This window comes from Podarcis muralis, chromosome 10, assembly GCF_964188315.1.
Source record: "Podarcis muralis chromosome 10, rPodMur119.hap1.1, whole genome shotgun sequence".
Taxonomy (NCBI): domain Eukaryota; kingdom Metazoa; phylum Chordata; class Lepidosauria; order Squamata; family Lacertidae; genus Podarcis; species Podarcis muralis.
The window spans coordinates 54,107,002-54,132,341 of record NC_135664.1 but is presented as its reverse complement, the minus strand read 5'-3'; the positions used below and the strand labels follow the sequence as shown (position 1 = coordinate 54,132,341).

The 25,340-nt window shown below is 42.6% G+C and overlaps 1 protein-coding gene across 5 annotated transcripts in view; it reads right to left on the bottom strand.

Annotated features, from left to right (window-relative positions):
• KIAA1549 (KIAA1549 ortholog) overlaps positions 1–25,340 on the bottom strand; it is a 111,498-nt gene that overhangs the window by 45,821 nt on the left and 40,337 nt on the right. For all 5 annotated transcript variants that reach the window (XM_028747613.2, XM_028747609.2, XM_028747610.2 and 2 more), the window contains exons 2-8: positions 10,209–12,947; positions 8,565–8,653; positions 6,109–6,286; positions 5,885–6,015; positions 5,263–5,446; positions 3,544–3,603; positions 2,468–2,613 (exon numbers count right to left, since the gene is read on the bottom strand). In XM_028747613.2, the coding sequence (XP_028603446.2) occupies positions 2,468–2,613; positions 3,544–3,603; positions 5,263–5,446; positions 5,885–6,015; positions 6,109–6,286; positions 8,565–8,653; positions 10,209–12,947 (3,527 nt within the window). The remainder of the gene's footprint in view (positions 1–2,467; positions 2,614–3,543; positions 3,604–5,262; positions 5,447–5,884; positions 6,016–6,108; positions 6,287–8,564; positions 8,654–10,208; positions 12,948–25,340) is intronic.

Here is a 25,340-nt window from a genome sequence, read left to right as displayed (position 1 = left end):
GAAACGCAGAATTGTAGAGTTGGAAGGGACCCCAAAGGTCATCTAGTCCAAACCCCTGTAATGCAGGAATCTCAACATACAGTCTCCCCTCCAATTCAAAACCATACCAAATCCTGCTTAGCTTTGCAAATGAGCTAGCAGCTTTATGGTCCGCTTACATCGTGTTCTGTAACACTAAACTATGGTTTAGTATCACATCCAAACCAGAACACACTACTCAATTAATATATAGCACATAACACAGCAGCAGACTGATAAATTTCAAAACTGGGATTAGAACAGCAGCCATTTATTTCTTGCCACCTTTCCATAAAATGCTCAGGGTGACTCACACAAATTTCTAATATAACTTCAGCACTTGAGGGAACATATCACCAAATCTCAAAACACAACTGTGAACAGCAAGCCAATAAAGACACCAAGAAATTAATAATGGTTAAAAGTCAGAATAGATTTAAAACTCACCAGTCTCATCAGTGTGGAAACACCTTTCAAAAGCAATAATTTCAGAATTCCAGCCTCTTACAAAAAAGGGTTAGGCATATGAAGAATGATTTGGGGCCCGAAGCTGCAGTCTAAAGAGTCCACTACTGGTCATCCTAATGGGACATGCATTCGCAGATAGGAATTTTAATTGCCTATCTCTGCTGCTCTTCCTCCAAACAACTTTCCCATGTTTGAAATGTGGTTTGTATTCAGATATTGCTCCTGTGTAGAGGAGCATGTGACAAAAGCTTTAAGAGTGTTAACTGCACCTGTGCACAAACTTATCCCTACCTCTCCCATCTCTCTCCACTACCCACTGTCTGTTTTGGATTATAAATTCCTTAGGAAAAGGTCTACTGATGTCGATTTAACACTGTAAGGCACTGTGCACACTGATGCCACTGCTGTGTAAGGAAAAAAATTAAATATCCTGGAGCAAAAATAATTAAAATACAGACGGCGACCATTTTGCACACGTCCTATTGATGTATGGCCTCTCCCACATGTCTGCCACTTTCAACCCCAGAAGGGGGCGGAGGAAGAACAGGGGGAGGAACGGGATTGTGTGCAACCACTGACACACGCGTGACCTGGAATGTAACCCCCGTGCAAACGGGGAGTTGCCCGTACCAGCTAGAAAATGTGGCTGAAGGTAACAGGCCCAGAGTGTAGGCAGCACGCCTAGCAAGTTAGGTTGGGTGGGAAATCTTATCTACCGTATTTTTTTCACCATAACACTCACTTTTTTCCTCCTAGAAAGTAAGGGGAAATGTCTGTGCATGTTATGGAAGGAATGCCTACGGGTGGCATGCCTACGGATTTTCCTCCTCTAAAAACTACGTGCGTGTTATGGTCGGGTGCGTGTTATAGAGCGAAAAATACGGTATTTGATTTTAACAGAGGTCCTAATAACCTGAAGCCGAGACTAGGAACTTTTTCCAGCCCTGAGCAGAACAACTCTGTGCCTCTGTTTCATCATCAATTGAATAAAAGGTCACCAATTTGCTAGTCCTACTTATATCTAAGGATGCTGGAGAATGTCAACCAAAATGGAAAGGGGAGCAGAAACTGCCAATGTTTGCTTATCTGCCCAATGTCAGGAATGGAAATCAATCCAATGAATATAAGCAGCATTTGCAGTTATTGCAGCTTTCCATCCGCAAACAATATGAAATTGATTAGGTTTCCCCTGGCACACTATCTCCTTTGTGTTTCCTTTGAAATGACTGGAAGGAAGTAACACAATGACAACATCATTCACACAATTTCTGTAACTAGCTATGCAAGTTACTTGATTTCACCGCAGCGGGCAATTGAGATAATGTAGCTATTGGCAGAAGATGAAATGCAGCAGAACAGAAACAGGGCTCCATGTGACAAGCAGAGGGAAGAACAGAAAGCAATGCCTTCTTACATTCCCCACTAATATATGAGGTGAAATAACTCGCAGCCAAATTTCACAGAATATAGCAAAAAGGGAGGAGGAGGGGAAAGAAGATTAAACTTCTGAAGAATCTGGCATCTCTCTGAAGTATTCTGTTAAGTTACATACCAATTCGTGACCATCTGTTTCACCATTCAAGGAAACATTAACAGGACAATGTTTTCTGGCTTCAGCTTGCCATGTGTCAGGAAGAAAACAACCCCTGATATTTTCTATGTTTGGAAAATGAGGAGGAGTTGGAGACTGATGGAGCACAGGAGAGGAAGGAGAAGAAAAGTGGCAAAAATGTCATCTATTTGAAGCAAGAGTGAAAGAAAGGGAGTAAGCAAACCCCCCACTCAGTCCAATTAATTAAAATTCTGCTTATGCAAGCCAAAGTGAGGAACGAAACTCCGCTTTAAGCCTCAATGAATTAAAAGATAGAAGCGCCAATAAAATGTAATTCCGTGGGTTGTTTCTGGTGTTCAGATCAACAACTCCTGTATGATTTATGCTTTCTCCCCCATGTTAGGCTTCCATTTCAATTAACTTTAATACCTGCACAACGTTGTTCCCAGCAAAAGTTGCCCTTTTCCATATCCGCCCTCTGCCCAAGGCCTCACTTAACAACTGGGCTAACTTCCGCTCCATCTCAGCCTGGAAAACTTCCTCTTGAATTTTCTGGTTGACGACACCAAGGACAACTACATTGAAATAAACATTCAGAGAGAAAATAAATATACAGGAATAATGGCAGTGAACATCATAGGCAATTTCTAGTTAACGGTGAAGCAAGGATCTGATATCCTTGGGGTGTTGGGAAGCCTTAGAGCATCATTGCTAACTGATGTTCTGTGATGTGTATCATTTACATACAATCTGGAATCTGGTTATCAAAAGTTCTTCTTCTTTAGTCACACTTGATCTTTTTTTCTCACTCCAAAAGAATAACCTAGTCCTTGGCATCTACCCTCTGTCTTCGTGTTCCTTTGAAAATAACCTGGCCACTGACACAGCAACCAAAGAAACAGTTACAGGCAAACTAAATATACAAGATAGAAGCGCCAATAAAATGTAATTCCATGGGTTGTTTCTGGTGTTCAGATCAACTAAAACTAAATATACAAAGAGAAGAATGGCAATTCATATTCTTGTATCTTGGAAACTAGGGTCTCCTCAGAGGACTAGTAGAGGGAGAAGACCCCACCCCCACCCCCCAGCAGATCTCTGCGCTGTCAGTGTCTCTAAGCAGCCCAAACCTTTCTGCCTTAGACTGGAGTTCTCCACATCAATGGCTTCAGTTCTTCGCTGGTTCTCAGATGCCCTTCCTGGTCACTCCCAGGGCCACAGGAACCACCTGCGCTGACTCTGCTCTGCGAGGCCTTTGGGGGGGCCCCTTTTGAGGGCGCTTTGTGAGGATGGGGGTTAATCTGCTCCTTGCCATGCAAAACCGCAGCCACCATTTTTAAAATTTAAAGGAACTTTAATGATGGGTTCTTTATCTTATCTGGCTAAGACCTTCCAACAGTTTGACTTCACCCCCAGATGGCATGTGCCTCCGTCGTCTCCCGAGACAGATGGATGCCAAACAGAGGTTATCAGTTGAAGCTATTTCGTCTTACAGTTGTACTTACCTGTTCTTACCCAGGAAGATTTCATCAAGTGAGTTGTGTTCAACTGAGGGTAATAAACAGCTGGAGGGGAAGAGGAGGGAAGCAAGGGGAATGGGTGAGGAAACATGTATTAAAAAGACCCAGAAATCTAACAGACTGGAATCAAGGGGATATTTTATAATTCGTTCTGAGACAGTCAAATAAATTGGCCAAGGTCCTGGGGAAAGTCAATTGGCCAAGATAATAATCACTGCCAGCTCTACATTCTGACCATTAAACTAAATTAATTAAATTCCCACAGAGCTATTATATGCTTGCATAATGGGAGGAGGGGAAGGAAGCTAAAGCACAAAATTAGAAAGCTTGTTATTTTATTTGCAAAGTAGTGAAGCCTCCTGCTTGGATATACACAGTGGCAACCCTAGAGCACCACCTTCGGGAATAAGGTATCTCAAGGCAATAGAAAAGCAGCAGCAACAACAAATCTTATGTTTTTCTTTGCATAAAACAAGAACTGCTTCTGCCTCTAACCGTAAATTTCTACAGTGGAATAATTTACTCTTTATTCCTTCCTTTCCGAAATGAAACCTCACTGTTCTATTCCCCAGAGCAGGGCCCCAGCACACTTTAAGACTGTGGAGTCTCGGTGAATTTACAGGCAAACTAGACCCGATTGTGGAAGCCCCACGGCTGCTTTTTCTCCTGCTGTTTTTTAAAAGAGTTTAATAGCACCCAGAAGGCTGAATCCCTGAGCACTTCCAAGCGGCAGTTTACTGTGGGCTCAGGGCTACTCATTTCCAGACTTTTTTTTGCTTAACATCCACACAAAGTTCGAAGTCAAACAAAATACCAGCTCACACTTTTAATTAGTTCAACCCTGATTTCCCCTTACTGAGAGAAAACCCACTAAGAAAAAAATAACCTTTTATACATCTGCAGTCACAACTGGCAATGGAAACTCCTTGGTGCGTTGTTGTTGTTTTAGTTGATGTGACATGTGTGGTGACTTTTCAAGGAGTGTCCTTCCTACTTCCATTTACTTCTCACATGAGCAGATTTGCACAAGTCATGTGCATTGCTTAGTGCGCTGAGTGGAGGTCAGAGTGGGGGGGGTGTACGTGTGTGCCAGGCTTTCTGCAAATTAAGACAATTTCCCAGCCTCTCTCTCCCAGCCTCCTTCAAGTGACCTTCAGCTTCAGCTGAAAACACCTCAAAATCTTGTTGGTAATAGAGCAAAGGAAAGGAGCTTCTTATTGCTGGTTTTTTCCCAATCCTCCTCAAGAGTCTCCTCCAGCAGGAAGCCCCTTGCCACCTCTTTTCTCCCCCAATGTTTCTGATGCTTAATTTACTAGAAAGATCAGCACACGCACACACACACATGGACAGACTCAGAGCACTAAGCAGCCCCAGTTTAACTATTAAAGATCTTGTGCAATTCTGCCATATCAGAATTGTGCAATCAGAATTTTCATCAGTTTAATCCTGTAAGCTAAGGGGGAGGGACTGATTGGAAGATAATGCCTCCTTATTGGACATGGTCCTTATGGGAACCATGACGCTGGAGAGTAAGGGACTGTAATTTTTTAAAGAAAAAACCATTTTAATGCTGAAGACTTTTTAGCAAAAAGATGGGATGATGATGATAAGAATACTAATAATAATCATAATAAACATGTTAAAGAAATAAGCAATAAGGGTCAACAGGAAAACAAGATTTTGCTGTTTTACGTGAATACTCACGTTCTGCAATCTGTTGCACGGGGAAGCCCATGTAGAAACTGAACTCCACCACAGAGAGGTTCCTTAGCTGCTCACTGACTTCAGACCCGTTCAAGAATCTGTGTTTCTCTTGGATGGCAAACACAATTTGCACAGGGCCCTGCCGAAACACTGCTCTAGATTTACCCAGGGTTATATTCAGTATCTGAAAAGACCGGGTAAGAGCAAAGCAAAAAAAATTAGCCCTGCTCCTCTTTCTCTGATCCACCATTCTAAAAATACAACAGTCACAAAGGACATAAGTTAAACAAAAGTTAATGGAATTTTCTGTCTGGCTGAGACAGGGTTACTCTGACACATCATACCTATAGCTGCTTGATATACTTCTGGATTCTAGCATAGTGATTGTTCCAAAAGCGACATTCAGAATTTTCTTTTCTTACTGTCTAGGCAGATTTATAAAGTATCTACTTTGTCTAAATATTCTGTATGCTAGTTTAGTGCAATGGCTAAAAACCTGATGTGTGTAATCAGAAAGGCACCAACTCAAGTCTCGGTTTTGTCATGAATGGCCTTAGAACATCCGTTCATCTGCTGGGAATAACTGCAATAATAACAATCAACAACACTGTCGCCATCTTACCTGGACACTGAAGTTGGAAATACCCTGGTGATGTTTTCTCACCTCCCCAAATGCAATCGTCAGCCCTTTTTCAATGTGCTGGCTGAAGTTACAGAACCTAACGTCAACACTTTGAGGCACAAACTGAAGCACTAGGAGTAGAAAACAAATATTTGTGTTACTAGATTTAAGGTTGGCTTCTTGTGCGCAGTGCAAAAACACAAGGGTGATACAGCTCAGCTTACCAGTCTGCACCTGGAACTTGCGGTCTGGAACAGGGAAAGAAGGTTGTAGCGATGAGATGAGAGGTACCTGCCCCCGTAGAAGGCTGCTGTCCACAAGAGCGTTGATGACAGCAATTGCCGTGTAAACAAAAGGACCTGAGGTCACCAGAAACGAGAATTTGGGAGAAAATCTATAAACCTATTAAAAAGAAAGGGGGGGAAATGAGAATTCCAAAAACCCCAGAAGGAGCATTATTTATTGCACTGCAAAACAGAAAGATTGTATAGGGGTGGGTGTGCTGTTCAGCACTGACGAGGTTACACAGCAGGGGTACAGGGCTGAATCAAAACCAAGCCAGTTGCACTTAAATCCTGCTGCAATAAATGGGACTGAAGTCAGAACTAATTTTCATATTGATTTCAACAGAACCTGAGTGCAATGGGACCATAGTATTTTGGCACTGTGATAAAGGAATGGAATCAGTTACAGATTCGAGGGCTGAAGACTCCTTGTAATTGCCTTTCTTTAATTTCTACCCCCTCCTTGGCAACATCTAACCCAGTCCCCACAGTTCTATCACAATCTACCAATCCCCAAAAATATTTAATGATAGAGCACATGCTTTACATGCAAAAGGTCCCTGGTTCAATTTCTGGTAGATCCAGGTGGGGTTGGAAAAGACTCTGATCTAAAAACCTGGAAAGAGGGGCAGCCCATCAGTAGAGACAATACTGGGTGCTGACCAATGGTCTGATTCAGTATAAGGCAGCCCATTACGTTCCTAAACACACAACTACATGAAATCCACCCAACTAACATGACTATAGCATTCCCTGGGGTGGTGCTACGGCAAAGCATGTCTAAGAATAGGTGACAACCCACAACTTGCAAAGGAATAATCTTGGTCCAGTATACCTGAAGGAGCATCTCCATCCCCATCGTTCAGCCTGGACACTGAGGTCCAGTGCCGAGGGCCTTCTGGTGGTTCCCTCACTACGAGAAGCCAAGTTACAGGGAACCAGGCAGAGGGCCTTCTCGGTAGTGGCGCCCGCCTTGTGGAACACCCTCCCACCAGATGTCAAAGAGAACAACAACTACCAGACTTTTAGAAGACATCTGGAGGCAGCCCTATTTAGGGAAGCTTTTAATGTTTGATGTATTACGGTATTTTAATATTTTGTTGGAAGCTGCCCAGAGTGGCTGGGGAAGCCCAGTCAGATGGGCGGGGTATAAATAATAAATTATTATTATTATTATTATTATTATTATTATTATTATTATTATTATTATTAATGTTGACATCTCTCTTTGTGCAAACTCAATCCAAACTTGGTCATAGTCATAATTAAGACCTTTGTAGGGCTAAAAGGTGTGAACCCCCTTTTGCTGCCAGAAGATGTTGCAATGAAAGCGTTATCACTTTACATTATTATTATTATCATCATCATCATCATCATCATCATCATCTCTCATACTGGTGTTGAGCCATGAATGTTAAATTACAACCACACACCTCAGTTTTCTGAAGTGTACTTTGCCACGGTGCTGCATTTAAGAGAACTACCCCCTGCACAACACATCATAAAAATGAAACATCTGTGAGCAGTAAATGCAAGATGTAAGGAAAGCAAAACCTGGAACGCACATTATTTACCTGTGGTTTCCCTGTTCATAAACCTGTTTATGTGCAGAGCCTTACAGTAAAGTCAAATCTGTTCGCAGGGAGCAAGTTTCACACTAGGGAATGCATTTCCAAGATCTCTGACAACAATTCATTAGTGTAGGTTATTAAGCTGCACAGCAGCCAATTTCAAGATAGCAACCTTGGCAGTATTCCATCACAAGCCATGGGTCTTTTTTCACGAGGGAGGTGAGAACACCCCAGACATTAATGTTGCAGTTCGGAAATAAAGCTGCCTCCCAAGATGGCGAACATGCAATGGCGTCGTCCAATCGCAACAGAAACAGGACTAGGTGCACAGAAATAGGTCCTCTCTTTTTTTAGGAATATAAGGGATTGCCAGGAGATGAACCCAAGTTTGGAAGGTTCTGTGGATTATTCCCAAAAGAAGCACGCCTATCATGGCCCAGAGATCAATTTTTAATCACAGTTTCCATTGTAAATGAATGGGAAATAGCTCATACTTTAAAAAGCACCATATTCATAATATCGTGACCCAGTGAGACAAATGAATTGAAGGCCTTGTCCTGGGACTTCGTGGACTGGCAAATGAGGACGGTGCATGCCAATTATTATATCAATCCATCACAACCACAGCATTACACTGGCACCGCAGAAAAATGCAACAGCACTATCGCTGAGGAACAAGATACCAGTTAAGTGGACGATATATCCAGTTACACCCATATCTCTCAAGTATTCCTGTGATGCTGTATAATGAAACAAATTATCTGAATAATTAAACAAATTATTAATAGCAGCCACGCAGCACACTGTGCGTTTGATATTGCTTACCTCCAGTTCAACAAGCCTCCTAAATTCAGCTCTCAGGATTTCTTTGATGGATTCGCTGATGTTTTCTACTATAGGTTTCCGAGCTAGAACTAGAAATTTGAATCAATGAATATATATATTATTTGTTTAAACCATGCTCATACAGATCTTTAAAAAGTGATTGCAGAGAACTACAAGGAGCTGGAGTTTCCACCCTTATCCATATTTCATTTTCAGTCAGAAACACTAATAGGTATTTTGAAACATAGCAGCCCATCAATCCTGCATAAATAAGAAGCATAAATAAGACCTGTTTTTTTAATTTTAAAAAAGTTTTTTAAATTTAAATTGTGGTTTTCACGCATCCCTAGGCACAAGGTGATGATGCAGTTTCAAGAACTATGAAGCACTGTTAGGCAAAAACATTGCATTGTCTTCAGCAATCTACCTGATGTGCTCACATAACATGCTTCTGGCTTTTCCCAGGAAGCAGACACCAGCTGCAGCCTCTAAGCAGGCTTTTAAGGGAATCCCTCACTATTTGGCCTTCCGCGCAGGTAACCTTTCAGTTATCAAGTGGTACTGCAACAAAATGTCCACTGAGCATGCCCAGTCCTGACTAAATCATTTTTGGTGTTCTGCCCACCCACCCTTAATATTTTTCCCCTTGAATGGTTTTTTTACTTCTGCAAACCTGGTGATTCTCCAGAGCATGCCAGTAATTCCCTGCTGTGTTCAGGTGGTGCCATTTTGGCTATATAAACAAAGCTCCTCAATGCCTGAGCATCAGAAATATAGGGAACAATGAAGGACAGCCATCCAATCACAGGCTCCGTCTGCACTATACATTTGAAGCAGTATCGCACCACTTCAAACAATCATGGATTCCCACCAAGAATCCTGGGAACTGTAGTTTGTTAAGGGTGCTGAGCATTGTTAGGAGACCCCTTTCGCCTCATAGAGCTTCAATTCCCATTGTTCCCTGGAAAGAGGAATTGATTTTTAACCCACTCTGGGAATTGCAACTCTGTGAGGGGATTAGGCAGTCTCCTAACAACTCTCAGCACCCTGAACAAAGTTCCCAAGATTATTGGAGGCAGCGGTTAAGGATGATGGGAGTTACAGTGGTACCTCGGGTTACAGACGCTTTGGGTTACAAACTCCGCTAACCAGGAAGTTAAGAACTTTGCCCCAGCGTTAAGAACGCTAACCAGATTAAGAACTTTGCCCCAGGATAAGAACGGAAATCGCACGCCAGCGGTGCAGTGGCAGCAGGAGGCCCCATTAGCGAAAGCGTGCCTAGGGTTAAGAACCGTTTCAGGTTAAGAACGGACTTCTGGAACGAATTAAGTTCTTAACCCGAGGTACCACTGTATTCCAACATCTGGAAGGCTACTACAGTCTACCTATTTGCACCACTCCTGGCCTGAGACAGAAAACATTAGTATTCAGTAAAGAATTGAACTGAAAGGCAGCGTATGAAATATTTTAAATGAATAATATTCGTACTGCTGTGCAAAATAAACAGTATATGACATTCGCAACCTGGAAGGACACCAGTAGTTCACATTCCTTGAGCAAAATGGCATGAATTTGTGGATTTTAAGGAACAACTTTTAATAACACAAGAACAACAACAGATCTGGGTGGGGTGGGAAGTCTTACCGGCTTTCACTATATATTTATCAGGGACTGTGATGTCACAAACGTAGGGCTGTCTGGTTGCTGGAATGGTAGCTGGAATGGTTGCCACTGTAACTTCTGGAGTCGTGACCAGTGCAGAAGTGGTAGGTGCTGTAGATGACCTTGGTGTACTGCTGGTAGTTGTCAAAAGGCCTATTGTGCTGCTAAAGGTGGTGGCAGTAGGGATTGTCATGCTGGTAAACTCAGTTACACTAGTAGTTCTTGTTGGAGGTCCAGATTCAACAGGGGTCATCACAGATGGAGGAGTCACTGTAGGTGCAGATGAAGACACCATGGCCACTGATTCAGTAGCAGAAGCGGTAACACTGCTCGCATCCGTAGCCAACGGTGGCATATAAGGGGTAGTTCTAAAAAACATTGTGGTCTCAGTTGCCTCAGTAAATGAGGAAACCGAGGAGAGGTTAGCAGTAGCACCAGCATCCTCAACAGTAGTTGTGGTAATAGTAGATAAAAGGGATGAGGATGCCAAGATGGGGGTTGCCTGCAATGAGGTGAACCACGAGGTCACATGCGTTTCATCCTCCAATATATTGCTGGTGAAAACAGGCTCTGGGACAGAGGTGGGAAGCACCAGTGTAGGGACGGTTGCATCAATAGCTATGGGTGATGACTCAAACTGAGAGGTAGCTTGTGTGGAAGGTGAGGTAAAATAAAATTCAGATTCCATCACTAAGATTGATGTTGGTTCCAGTGACCTAGAGCTCATATAGAGACTTGATGATGGCACAGTTGTAGAACTATGTGTGACTGAAACGGAAGATGAGTTCAAATTAAAAAATGAAGTTTGCCATGAAGAAGTCTGGGATGCCTCTATGCTTGTGATGTCAACAGCTGGGAGCTCAGCTGAACCCCAGCTAGAAGAACTGTCGAGAAACACAGATGACGGAAGGAATGTCGGCGAAACATGAGGTAAAGATGTTGTCAAATCACTTGGCATTATCAAGAATGATGTGGCTCTAGCAGATGTCCAATGTGAGGAGCCATTTGGCTCAGAGGGAAAAGGTGTTAATGGAAGGCTGGATGGAATGTCTGATCTATTTACAAGAGGCTCTTCTGTGGGAAAACCCACGAGTGTTTTGCTAAGGAAAACGGTAGATTCTGATGGCATTAATTCAGATATTTCCAGACTTGAGTTCCTGATTGTCATGGATGGTGTGTTCACATTTTCGGTGAAGGCAGATTCAAGAGGAACCGTGGCAAGGAGAGAGGATAGTTCCACAGCACTAGACATAACCATTTCAGTTACAGAGTAGGGAAAGCTGACAGGAACACTCTCCAGTGATGTTATTTCAGAAGACCGGCCATAGGAAGGGAAAACTGATGTAAATATTATGTTTTTAAGGCTAATGTCCACAGCATTTGACATGGAGATTTCTGTAAACCTTGAAGAGAATGAAACAACAGGTCTTGAGGGGAAAGTAGTATCGAAGACCTCAGGAGGAGGCTCTTGCAGGTCATAAAAGTCACTAACTACGGATGTAAGTGGCGCAACACCGTTTACCTCAGAGGCTGTGAATGACGGTGTCTCAACATAATCACCTGAGCCCACATCATTTTCTGAAGGTGCCACTGAAAAGACTGGCTCTGAGAGAACTGAGGTGAAGTCACAGTAAGAACATGAAGCATATGGTCTAGTGGAAGGCACTGGGCTTGCAACGTCACTGAAGAACTCAGCTTGAGTTTGTTTCTCTGAACCGTCAGGCAAAACTGATGCTGTACTTCTGGATAATTGAAAGGAAAGCTCGTGTGTAAACAATTCCTCATTAAAAGAACTACTGGAGGCAGTCAAAAGTGTAGCTGGGGAAGCAGGGGGAGAAACAAAAGGAAGCAGAGCTGAAAACGTATCAGTCCCTGTGTTAGTTAACAAAACAGGAATTTCATTCAAAACGTTCAGGACAGACGAGCTGCTTAGAGTTCCTGTAGCACTACTGCTATTAATACTATAGCGAGCTTCCGTGTGTGTGTCAGTACTTGTCAAAATGTCTGGAATAATTTGGGTAACCTCACCGAGCTGTCTCAGGAATAAGGAAGACCCTTTCGCAGTAGTATCCAAAAGCCAAGGTGCTGAGGATTGCGCAGAAAACAGCAAACTCTCTCCTCCTTTTCCAACCGTTGCATCCACTGCCTCAGATGCAACAGAACTTAAGTACGTGGAGGACATCAGCAAGTCTCTGCTCGGAGTCAGAGTTACATCTGCCATGTCAAAAGGCCTTGAAGAGGGCAGAGGAACGTGGGGGACAGAGGCAGCCCTTTGCAATGTTGTTTGCAGTGTTTCCAGGTAGTCCAGCGAGGAGATGGCAGGTAATGAAGGCGCTAACAGCAAAGTTTGCAAGGATTCTTTTGTTGCTTTCACTGGGAAGGAACCTGAATGATAGTCCTCTGTAAAAGATTTCAATGAAGGGGTTTGTTGTGCATTTGGAAAGGAGCTGATCAATCTATCATTACTTAAGACGGCTTCGTTGCTTGTTACCGAAGTATCCAACAGTGGTACATTTTGTCCAGCTGAGACTCTGCTTGTTCCTTCTTGGTCCGATGAGGTCACCTCAGGAGAGGTAACAGGTGACAACAACCCCTCAGGAAACACACTATTTGCCTTGGGATCCGTTGTGCTTTTTGTTAAGGCTTCGTGAGTCATGCTGCCCATGGTGCTTTGACTTGGCAAAAGAGAAGAAATATTCTGCTGTTCCAAATATATGTCATCTATTAAAAAAAATTGAAAGGCAAAGGTAAGTTATTCCTGTTAAGCAAAATTACTATTACTGTAATACACTGAAATGTCAAAATGCAAAAATCAGTGCAGAGGACATTCCCAGAGACATAACATTTTTTTTTATTAAGAATGGGTGGAGTGTTTGACCGTAATACACTTATCCGTGGGTTGTGTTTTAAAGTGCTTTACAACTTTTTATTTCTGTAAACTGTATTGTGAATGCTTTCCCTTTTTAGCCCTACCCATATATTTTACTGAAGACTCAGCCTAGTAGTAAGTAGATCAGATTACCATAAGATTTTATATCTCCTTAGTAGACTTTGCCACAGTCCAGATGTGAACACTAGTCAACAATCATTTATTCAAAGGCCAAAGGATTCCAAGTGCTGGAGGACATGAATGCAAGAACACTTCACATTTATGAAAAGGCAACTCATAAAGCTAGGGAAAAAGAAAGCAACTGCGTAGTACATACTCAACTGTTGTAAAGAACTGCACTTCATACTTCAAAATTGTAGCTTTTACTTCGGGCATTTTTGCTTTTTGGCATTTAGCTGTATATGGTAACGCAGGAGCCATGTGTGGCTGCAGGAATAAGCCAACGGTACTCACAAACATTCATTTCAAAAACACTATTGATTTGATCACCTTGCTAATTACTTAAAACAACGTAGGCCCTTATATATCAAGGAAGGGAAACTTGTAGCCCTCAAGTTGTTGCCAGATTCCATCTCCCATCATTCCTGAGCAGTGGCCATGATGTGGCTGAAGAGCCACAGGTTCCACACCCCTGGACTCACCCCAAGCAAGAGTGCCTTCAGGCAATTCTCTGGGATAAAGCTAGTCTTCCCGTTTGGACTAAACTTTCAAGATACACATTCTTTTTTTGGTTAGGTATTCTGATTATAAATGAAGTTGATGCACTCCCATTTTAGGTTCGTGGTCTGACTGTATCTTGGGTTCCCTAGAACAAAGCACTGAACTGGTGAGCCACTGAATTGCAGGTTGCAACATCTACATAGGCCAGAGGTAGGGAACCTGTGGCCCTTCAGATGTTGTTTGACTACAACTCCCATTATCCCTGACCAAAGGCCATGCTGGCTAGAGATGGTAAAGGTAAAGGGCCCCCTGACCATTAGGTCCAGTCGTGGCCGACTCTGCGGCGCTCATCCCGCTTTATTGGCCGAGGGAGCCGGCGTACAGCTTCTGGGTCATGTGGCCAGCATGACTAAGTCACTTCTGGCGAACCAGAGCAGCACACGGAAACACCGTTTACCTTCCCGCCGGAGCGGTACCTATTTATCTACTTGCACTTTGACATGCTTTCGAACTGCTAGGTGGGCAGGAACAGGGACCGAGCAACGGGAGCTCACCCCATCAATAGCTTCAGAAGGGCCACAGGTCCCCTAGCCCCTGGCCTACACAGAGTCCAAGACCCCATTTATCCAGGCTGATCACTGGACTCTCCTGGACAGGCAAGAGCACTGTCCAGCTTACCCAAGCAACAAGACCTTCCCAAGCTGTATGTTATTCTGGTATCTTTTGGTTGTCATTCGGTCCTGACCTTTGGCTTGGTCTGTGTCCTGGTTTGTGCTTTAGCCCTGACCTGCTCTCCTGACTTGGAGCTTTAACACACCCACACCCACACACCCGATTCCGATCTCTTGGAACAAGTCCTGCCTCCTGGTCATTTCAAACTGCTGACCATCACTCAGCCCTGATAAGACTTGAGTAGAGAATGGATGCAGCTGACTGAACTCCAATATACGAATGCAAGAGAGCAGCAAAACACTCTTCTGAACAACCTACTGGGCTAATTAAAATAGAATTTCCCCTTATATCCCAGTAACCTAGTTATCCACAGGGAAGCTTTTCGCTGACATAAAGCCTTAACTATTGTGACACAGGCAAAAGAAACAACCACCACCATCACCTTTCACTGCTCTTCAAATTGTTCAAACCAACACAGTTTTTGGTACCAATTATCCAGTCTCCCTAGACATTAAATGTCAGGATCTTGTAAAATTAAAATAAAATCAGCATCCTAGAGCTTCAAGGATTGTTCAGGCTGAAATCCTTTATGCACTTGTTTGAAAATAAGCAGTGGGGCCTACTTCTAGGCGAACAATTTATTTATTATTACATTTATACCCCAACATGCACAGCACTGCATATGAATATAAACAAATTTAATTCAGATATTAGTGAGGGTTTAAAGGAAGTTCACTTCAAAGGAAATGTCTGCCTGCTTCACAACGTAAAAGCATGAACACAACCAATGTACGGATTAAAAAAACACACAAACTGGTCTAAATTTGACTCTTAGTATCCTCAATCCCGAATCTTTGTTTTTACAAAATCATGTGAACCAGGGCAAGGGCACGACTAATATAACATCTGGTTTGTCCCTTAAATGCTATTTGGGATGCTGCTAGAATGAGGAAGCAACTGATGAGAATGAGATGCTGAGGTTAAGTGTTCACCTTTAGGTCACAAACAGCTTCGTAAGGAATGAAACAGGTTTTAATGTTAAAAAGTGCATAGAGTTTGTTCAAAAAGGTCATGACACCTAATTTTAATCAGCCTGTCAGTTTCCCTTGTTCCCTTTATGCTAAAAGTGACATGCAAAAGGAAATGCTGTTTTTCTTTTCTTGTCATTTTCCAGGAAAAGACATTTGCCTGGAGCAGCAGCTTCTTATTTGGCCTGAGTTTGGCCAAATGCATTAAAAAGCAGGCTTGATCACTGCTGTCGGAGTGTTCTACTTGCAAACAACCCATCCACACTGATCTCTCATCTGATGCTTCAACACACTGGGCTAGTTGCATCACTTGCCTAAGAAGGCTAAACTCCGGACTGTTTAACAGAGTTTGCACCCTGTACTTGGGTAATGAAATCGGTCCTCAGAACTCCATATTCCCCTTTCTTTCATACAGTAGCTGCCCAAGAAAACACTGCTTTCTTTTTATGTAAAAAGGAAAAAGAAAGAATATATTTTGAGAAGCTAGCTTTTCCAGATAATTTTTCAATAGGTGTGGGTTGGAATTTTATAATGGACAAAGCTGTAAAATGGGTGCTTGCCAGTGCTGAAGAGTTTAACAAGCAGAGAAAGCGAAGCGTTCTGCCCCACCTGAACCTGGCTTTGCATGAAAAGAAGAGTGACAAGAGAAAATTGCTGGGAATAGATCAGGCAACCTCATTTTTCTGTGGAGAAGAATGCTAATGAGGCCTCAGCAGAGAGATGCTTTAGAGCCAGGAGCAGTGAAGAGGTTGCACTCTTCTCCTTGTTAGCCTTGGGGAACATGTTCTTGTTATGACAGATGGCTATTAGGCATGTGAAATATAATAGCCTCTTATTCATCCCAGGGATGAGAAAGGGGATGGGCAGGGTATCATGTGAATGCTTTCAACTATATGCACTCTTTGATGCTTTCAGAAATGCTCCCTTTTACTGGTTGCAGCCTATCCTTTACACTGCATTGCTTCTGCCATCTCCAATATGACCTTGGGGTTTAGGGTTTCCTGCAGCAACATTTCAATTATTTACCTGGCATGTAATAGAACTCTGCTATATTGGAAAATTATTCTCCTTCGACAAATGCAAAGCAGTGACCCTTCCTCCTTCCCAAGACTTTTCCCAATTAGAGTGAAATAAATGGCTGGGAGAGCTGTGGAAACAATTAAATGCATCCATTTCCCATTCCCATACACCGATTTGCTAAAGGACTAAACCAATGCCGAATCTGAAGATAGGGGGGCATTCTTCAAGGAAGAAGGTTGATTATACAGTTATAAAAGAATCAGCATAGGCACTGTAATACTTCAGGTGATTTTTACACCTAGCCTTGAATTGTCTGATAGGCAGCCGCTCTCTCAAGTCTCAGGCAGAGGTCTTTGACATCACCAGATGTTAGATCCTTCTAACTGGAGTTGGCAAGGACTGAACCTAAAGCCTTCTACCTTGACCCTCTCCTGTTCTATTTCCTACCAGAATTTAAAGTGCTGCCTTAGAACCTGATTACTTAAGAGACCACCTCCTTTCACATGAACCTGTCATATATTAACATATGCCTCACAGGTTCTTCATCGGGTGCACCTGCCACCAGAAGGGAGGTGAGTGGAAACAGGACCTTTTTCTGAGGTGGTACCCTGGCTTTCAAACTCTCTCTGTAGAAAATGTAATAGTTTTGTTTTTAACTCTTGTTGTCTCCAACTTTTTTATTCAAAGGTGGGTCCCAGGGCCAGTAGGGGGGGACCCACCAGAACAAATTTTGGGGTGGTATAGGGGAAGGGGAAGAGGAAAACATTCAGCCACACAAACAAAGGTCCTTGCACTGATAGAACTTTCTCTCTCTAGAGCTACGTTGCATACAACCTGATGTGATCAGTTCAACCATACATTCTTTGGCTAACTTACAATAAGCTTTGCACACTGTGGGGATGATCCAAATGCTTCCCAGAAAAACAGTAGATACCTCATATATCTCCCCACCTCGCCCCACCCCACGCTAGTTTTCCTAAGGCAGGTTGCTTTCAAGCCATTAAAGGGGCTGGAGCCTCACATCCATTTAGCAGTAATGCTTCAGCTCTGCAGAGGCTGAATCTCCCATGATGCCCTGATAAACACATCCATTAAAAAAAGATGATGAATGGTGGAAGAGTGGGTAATTTGGCACTCCTGCCATAATGTGTCCCAGACTATTAATTTTTTGCGTTTTTACACATTCAAGTTCTGCGGTTACCCTTAATGGACATTCTGCGCTAAAAGGTTTCCATCAGCATGGGAAAGAAAATTCTTAGAAACTCTGTCCATCTAGTGATTGCCTAAAAACAAACAAACCAGGATCCAGTAGAGTTATGTTCCTGACACGGCTATTTATTCCATTTCTGTTGCTATTTATTCCATTTCTGTTGCAAGCTTGACTGTGAAAAAGGGAGAAAGGCATGCACAAATCACCACCCCATCAACTCTAAAAACCAAAAAACCACCCACATTGTAGAGACAATTATACTGCATTTCCCACAGTACCATATTTTTTCTCAATTTCCAACCCCCAAATACATCAATAATTCTGATAAATCTGTGCGAATTTTGAACCCAGGACTAGGTATTCATTACATTAGACTGCCTTGCATGCTGCTAGGCTTGGGTTCAAAAAATGCTGCACATCCATACAGCTCACTGGGTGACCCTACAACCAATCAGCTATCATGGGCGGGCCCTGGGCTGGTAATTTGAGGTGAACAAGCAGCTGTGACACCAGTCTGTTGTCAGGACCAAGGAGCAAGTCAGAACCCAGGAGGCAAGACCAAGCTGCAAGTCAGAAGTCAGTGTCAAAGACACAGGACTATGCCAGAGCTCAAGAAGACACTATGCCTACAGCAATTCTTAACTAGGACTGGAAGGCCTCAGACATTCCTTCTTGTTCAAGAGGACAGCCAACCAAGATATGAGGTCAGTCGAGGGCCAAAGTACAGAGGTTCCTCGGAAGATAATTCATTGTAGAAACCATTGCATCATGGTAGGAATTTTGAGAAGAACTGGGTGGGTAAAAGAGGATCAATTCTAAGTGATCAATAGACTACAAAGTCACAGACAATAACATCAACATTAAACCCAGCTAACCTGAGGAAAGTTCCACTCCTTGCATCTTAATTCCATTCACTGCTATGTCCCTGATCCTTTGAAGAGGACTTCTTAATAATCTAAAGACTATTCAGATGTTGCAACACTTCATCAAAAGTCAAATTCCCCTTCCCCGACCCCCATGTTTTATCTGTTTCACTATTAACAGGCACCAAATTGCTCCAAGTTGCCAGAGGAAAACAAATCCAATTTTTTAACTCAATGAACGGCACTGTCTGTGGTTATTTGCAGTAATACATAAGCATGCTTAATGAGAGCGAAGAGAGAAGAACATTCAATTTAAAATGTCAGTGCTATAACAAGAGAATAATTTCATTTATCAATCTAAGAATTTTCATGTTGGTTAAGGAAGATCCATGTAATTGTCACTTAGCTGGAAAAGCTACTACAAATTCATCGCACTTTAAAACATTTCAGTTTAGGTAAGTTATTAAAAAGTTGTCATATGAAAAGCAAGTATTTTGCAAGCTAATTATCATTGTTAGTAGCACTGAGAGCTATCATAGGCGAAGGTAACTCCCCACCCGCTTAAAATAAGTAATAAATGCTCTACATTTTTAAAAAAACACATGTGCACTGAATTGGGAGTCTGGTTCAGAAAAGTTTATGCCATAATTAGGAATAGAAATATCTGTTAATTTCAGTTCCCTTAGCTCTCCACATTTTTGCAATTCACAATCAATTCCCTTAGAACTGAGCTGTCTGTACTGTTCAATTTATTTAAAAATTGGGTGGGACGAACAATAGGATACAGTATCACCTCATCCCTCCTTTTGTGATTGTGATTGTACTGTATTTAGATAAAGTTATTATTTATACAGCACCCTCAGTGCACATGAAACAAAAATGAAACAAAAATGAAAAAACAGTCCCTGCCTCCAAAAATTCACAATCTAAACTTATGACAGGTGATGGTGGTTGTGGCAAGAACAATACTGTAAAACTGAGGGAACGTAATGGAATGGCAACAAGGGTATAACAAAAATAATATGATTTTCCTTGTGCACACATACATTTAATTATCAAAGGGTTGTATCCAATATTAGTCCTACTTAGAGTAGATTCATTAAAATTAATGGCTATGACTCATTCAATCAATTAATTTCAATAGTTCTACTCTAAGGACTAACAACCCAAATACTTAACTTTAGAGAATGTTTCCAGATCACAGCATTCTTTTGTCACTACAAATTTTATTCTAAGTTAAATTTCTGGCCATACATTCACAAAGACAACCTGATGCTGTCTGCATGGATGGTTACCTGAACATCTATCAATACACGGTTGAGCATTATAATGTACACTTAGACATAATCTTGAGACAATACTGATTCAATGGGTAGTTCAATTAAGCAGTCATTGTGATTGATTGCAACATTGCCCCAGAGCAGCCAAGTTCTTCCTTTTTGCCAAAGTCTTTTGAAAACTCATTCATAAAAATGTCTATCTATTCATCCAGTTCTGCAGTATGCTTTTAAGTCATTTATAATTTACTTACAGGCATAACATTGATTGGTCATTAATATTTAGCTGCACAAAGATCTGTCAGGTGAAGTTTTTATAACCCAAATAGTTCTGACATTAAATCACAGAGCTCTAAGTAGGCTCATAACACACAATCTTCCTTTAGCCATACCTTGTGATCCACCGTCCCTCACGTAACTCAGTAGGAATTTATTTAGCTCCTTGTAAATGGTATTTCTAATTAATTATGCACTTTCCCAAAAATTATTGGTTATTCATTAACACAGACCAACATTTAACATGCAAATGAAGTGACCAGAGAGATACAACAGGCAACAATTTCTGTGATCACGTTATCACAATGTACGCTTCTTCCAGACACTACATTCCTAGATAGAGCTGGGAGCTATTTGTGTATGTGTGAACTGGCCCCTAGGCAGGGCTCTGGTTTTTGTGGGCTCTCTGCACAGGATGCCCATAGACCGCCACCACCACCCAACTGCAGGTCCCTTTCTCAATCCACCCTCCCAAATTGCTTGTCCTCCTACCAACCAAACTGAGGCTCCAAAAGAGAGATTAGAGCATAAGTAAATTGTTCCTTCCATCTCACCCTCACCACGGGAGATTGGAACTTGTCCATAAAACCCCAAAGCAAGTTCCCATTTCCCACTGGGAAAGGTCCCTGAAAGGAGGAAAGGAACAGGAAATCTCACTAGCTTCTTTCTCAGACTGGTAAATGGATGATCCCCTCAGGTCTGTGTAATGTTGAGGGGAGTCCAACCGTGGTGGACTCAACTGTCCTGAAGTCCAAGAAAGGAAATTTTACCAGCATATGGGTCCTCTGCTGGGTTGATAGTCTCCAATGGTTTGTAACCATGTCTTTTATTGATACTGGTCCAACCACTAGGATATTTAGATAAACGAGTTTCTCCTCTATATCCTGTACATTTAAAAAACACCTATGTTTCAGAATAGGTTACAAGCCGTTTGCCATATTTGGCAAAAGCTACAGCTTAGTGTTCATTTTCTACCCCAGAAAGAAACAGCATCCATAACAGCTGAAGAGAAAGTGGCCTGTATGCGTTTCTGAGGAAAGAGTTCAGAAAATGCAAAATTGCTACCAGGATATTCCCCTCCAAATATTGCCATCAGGGGCTTGTCATTACAAAACCAGGATTGAATTATACGTTAAAATCCTCTCTCTTTTGGAAGGCATAAACAATACAGTGGGGGTGGAGGGAAAAATCCCACCCACTCACCCACAGCAGGCGGTATGAATTTTACGTTCTTAGACTGAGGACTGTGGCAGGCTTTTATTTACTAGTATCCAATTTCTAATAAATAGAGCAAGTACTGTTTGTGGCTTTGACTCTTGGGAGACCCTTCACAGAATTTGCTCAGAGCATCACATCATTTCCTGGCAACCGAAAACCAAGAGGAAAGAGCGGCCTGCCTTTTTCTTTCTACCCACACAACTAGTTTTATGATTTCACAATAATGCTTCGGTATTAGTAAAGACTGTGGAGCTTTCACTTCACAGATGGTTCAATTTATGGCTTTGTTCACCATGAGGACACAGCCTCAGCCGCCTGGCATACTGTGTGCTCCGATACACGTAGAAATGCAGCATATTTCAACTTGCAGAGCGTGGGTAGGAAAAGTAAAGTTGAAGGAGAACAGTTACTATTCGGCGGCAGAAATCCCCCCTTTAAAAAAAAAAAAATACTTGGGAGTTATTCTGCAGCTCAGTTGGTTGTGTACTAACTAGACTACATTAAGAGAGTTTGGAAACGTTAAACCAATTCAACCGAACCAAGCCACACTACACTGGGGAAAAAGTGCAGGCAAAATGTTGATGCTTTTAAAAAAGAAGCTTTTAAACTGCCCTGATGTTCTTTTCTAATCTGTTTGGCTTTCTCTTGCCATGGCCTGAAGCAACTGGTGTTTCGTGTGAATGTGCTGTAGATACAGACTGATTATGACAGATATTCCTAACCAAGGAGGTCTATGCAGAGAAGATGTCTCAGTTGCAGTGTTTCACAGCTGTAAAATGAATGTGTGGGTTTTTTAAAAGAATGCTTTATAAAGGCTTACAGTCGTACCTTGGATCTCAAACGCTTTGGCTCCCGAACAAATCAGCTCCCGGATGATTGAAACCCAGGAGTGAGTGTTCCGGTTTTTGAACAATTTTCAGAAGCCGAACAGCCGGTGCAGCTTCCGCAGCTTCCAATTGGCTGCAGGACGCTCCTGCAGCCAATTGGAAGCCGCACCTTGGTTTTCGAACAGTTCTAGGAGTTGAACAGACTCCCGGAACGCATTCTGTTCAAGAACCAAGGTATGGCTGTATCCTGATCAAGGGAAGTAATAGCCCCACTCTATTCTGTCTTGCTCACCTACAGTACTGTGTCCAGTTCTGGGCTCCACAATTTAAGGAGGATACTAACAAGCTGGAATGTGTGCAGAGGCAGGTGACCAAGTTGTTTAGCCTTGTAAAGAGGAGACTGAGAGAAGATATGATGGCCATCTTCACATATCTAAAGGGCCATCAAATGGAGCAAGCTTGTTTTCTCCCACTCCGGAGGCTAGGACCCAAACCAATGGAAAGGAGATTCCAACTAAACATCAGGAAGAACTTTCTGACTGTAAGAGCTGTTCGACAGTGGAACAGACTTCCACAAGAGGTGGTAGACACTCCTTCTAAGCAGAGGTTGGATGGCCATCTGTCATGTATAATTTAGTTGGACTAGATGACCCCCTGATGTACCTTCCAACTCTACAATTCTATGATTCTATACTACATGTAGCTGAATGCAAGTGGTTGCCCAAATCTGGCTTTGATCCGAACCCAGGAAGGTCAGAAGACCCAGATTCAAACTGGATCTGAACTTTCCGGTTTTCAAACTTCCTCTCTGAAGAACTCACAATTGCTCTAGAATAAGCTATCCCACCCAGAGACCTCCACACCCAAGTTATTGTAAGCAATCAGGGAGCGGAAGGGAAGGAGGGAATGCCCTGGTGCTGTTCTCATCAAACTGCTGAAAAAGGTAAGGGGGGGAAGGAAGATAAGGGAGTATTCTCAGCCTTGGGGGGTAGCAGAAACAGCTTTGGGGTTGGTGGAAGGGTGATGGGGCAAAACCTTCTGAGTGCTTCAGGAAATTTCAAGGCTTTCCCCCAACCGTGGTAAGCAAGAAACAAGAAACCCCAAACTGAGGAGAGACTTAGATAATTTGCCCATCACTGGAGACAGACATGATGTTTTTTTCACAGGTCCAAAGGAGGTTTTCACCAAGAGTACAATGTGTACATAGATGCTACAGTTGTACTCTGGTAAAGCAACTTTCAAAGAGTTTTTGTGCCATTTCAAAAGCCTTCAAATTTGACAGAGGTGACAGTGGGTCATGCACCATGGGAAATGGGGCCTCTCTCAAAACACTTTAAACTCTTTAAAAAACAATTGCCTGCCCTCAGCCTTAATTGGCCTCTCCATCTGTACCCACAGTGCAATCAACAGTGCCACACACAGGGTTCACAACATTTGAGCATGCTCAGTCGAGTCTGAAGCCAAGTGATGACATCACAGGGCTGGCAAATCCCTGTTTTTCAGAATGGTTCATGACTTACAATGCATTTTCTGCCTTAAGCCTCCCTTCCCCTCCCCACTGCCCTATAAATTCCCAGTGCTTGAAGTTTGTTTCAAGTCCTGATTCAGCTGCCTTTATCCAGACAACAGACTTCAGTTACTGGCATTCATTACGACATAGATGTCTGAAAGTAATCACGGTTTTCATGCATAATATCTTATGCTGTGGCCGCTCAACGCTTTTAACTTTGCGCACCATTGCTCAGAATGCAGGCAGCAAGGCGAAGGAATAATTAGGGCTTCCCCAGATTAATTCTGGAGGAAATAAATGCTTGGCACTGCTTCCTGTGTCTGTCTGTCTTTCTCTCTCTCACACAGACAAACAATATTCTCCCCCTGCCCCCACTCATTTGATTCAAACCAAGTATCCATTTCCCAGCGCATAGACGGCTTTGGGGAAAGCTCCAATTACATATCACTGGGTCAAGTGCAACGCAATGGACTTACTACCAGAGCGCAAGCCGTCTAGTTTTTAACAAGAATATTGTTGTGACAGGGTTCTTCCCTCTACAGAGCCAATGCGTGATTGCTTCAAAGACAGAGTAAAAAGGCTGCAGCACTGAACAGCTACATAACATTTTATTCCAGAGGTGCTTTAGCCACGGTAGGGTGCAGTGGTGTAGCATGGGGAGGGTCACAGGGACGGTTGCCCGGGGTGCAAAATTGTTACAGGCGCAAAACTTCAACACCCGGTGCTGCCTCAATACAGCTGCGTGCTTCCATCGCTGGGCTCCGTTGAAAACGGCTTCTCCATGTGAACCAGGAAGTGACCTCCCCAGACTCTTCTTATCTTTGCAGATGCGATTTTCTGGGTGATGTGGAATGTGCCATTGGGTAGTTGAATGTACATGCATACTCTGTCTGTTTCCCTCCTTCCCCCCACCCCTTCTGCACAGCCCTGGACACTGGCAACCCATGCTATGTCACTAGTAGGGTGGTGTTCTCCTTATGTTTCTGACTACTAGTCTCATCAGTTCTAGCTTGTCTAGCTTGGCCATGAGTTGCCAAATGTATAAGCGATTCTCTGCAGGAACCCTTGGGGAAATGCAGCAAACCTGATTCTTAAACCAGCAGTGTGCGCTATGACTAGGAAAAACAGCCGGCAGTCTCCAAACATGTGAAACAATAAGTTGATCCCAGCAAAACAGTACAAAAAGGGTGACCTCTGACCAACGGATTATTTGGCAAAGTTATTTTACTTCCAACTTAAAAGCTATGACTAAGCTGCTTAGTCATAACCAACACACAGGCAAGTCTTGTGCTTTGAGCACTTTCCATTTCCCCATCTGTAAAATCAGTTCATCTCATTAAAGAATTACACATGAGCAAAAAGAAAGGAAAAGGCTTTGTCAAGCTAGGCAGTAAAATAAGATTAACATGCTCTTGACCCATCTAAATAATGGGGAACACCCTCCAAAAGCAGCTGAGAGAGGTTTGCTTTTAAATATTTCACGTGAAGATGGTTGTTAAGTCATTATTATTTAACACCTGAAGTCAGTGCAAGTCTAGCCTAAGCTACTTGCTTTGGTTGGAATTATACAATTGGGAAAGACTGTCTTTGGCTGTCCATTCAGCTCATCAAGCATGTAACAGAATTAACCACCATGAACCTTGGAATATTGAGGCCAGGCGAA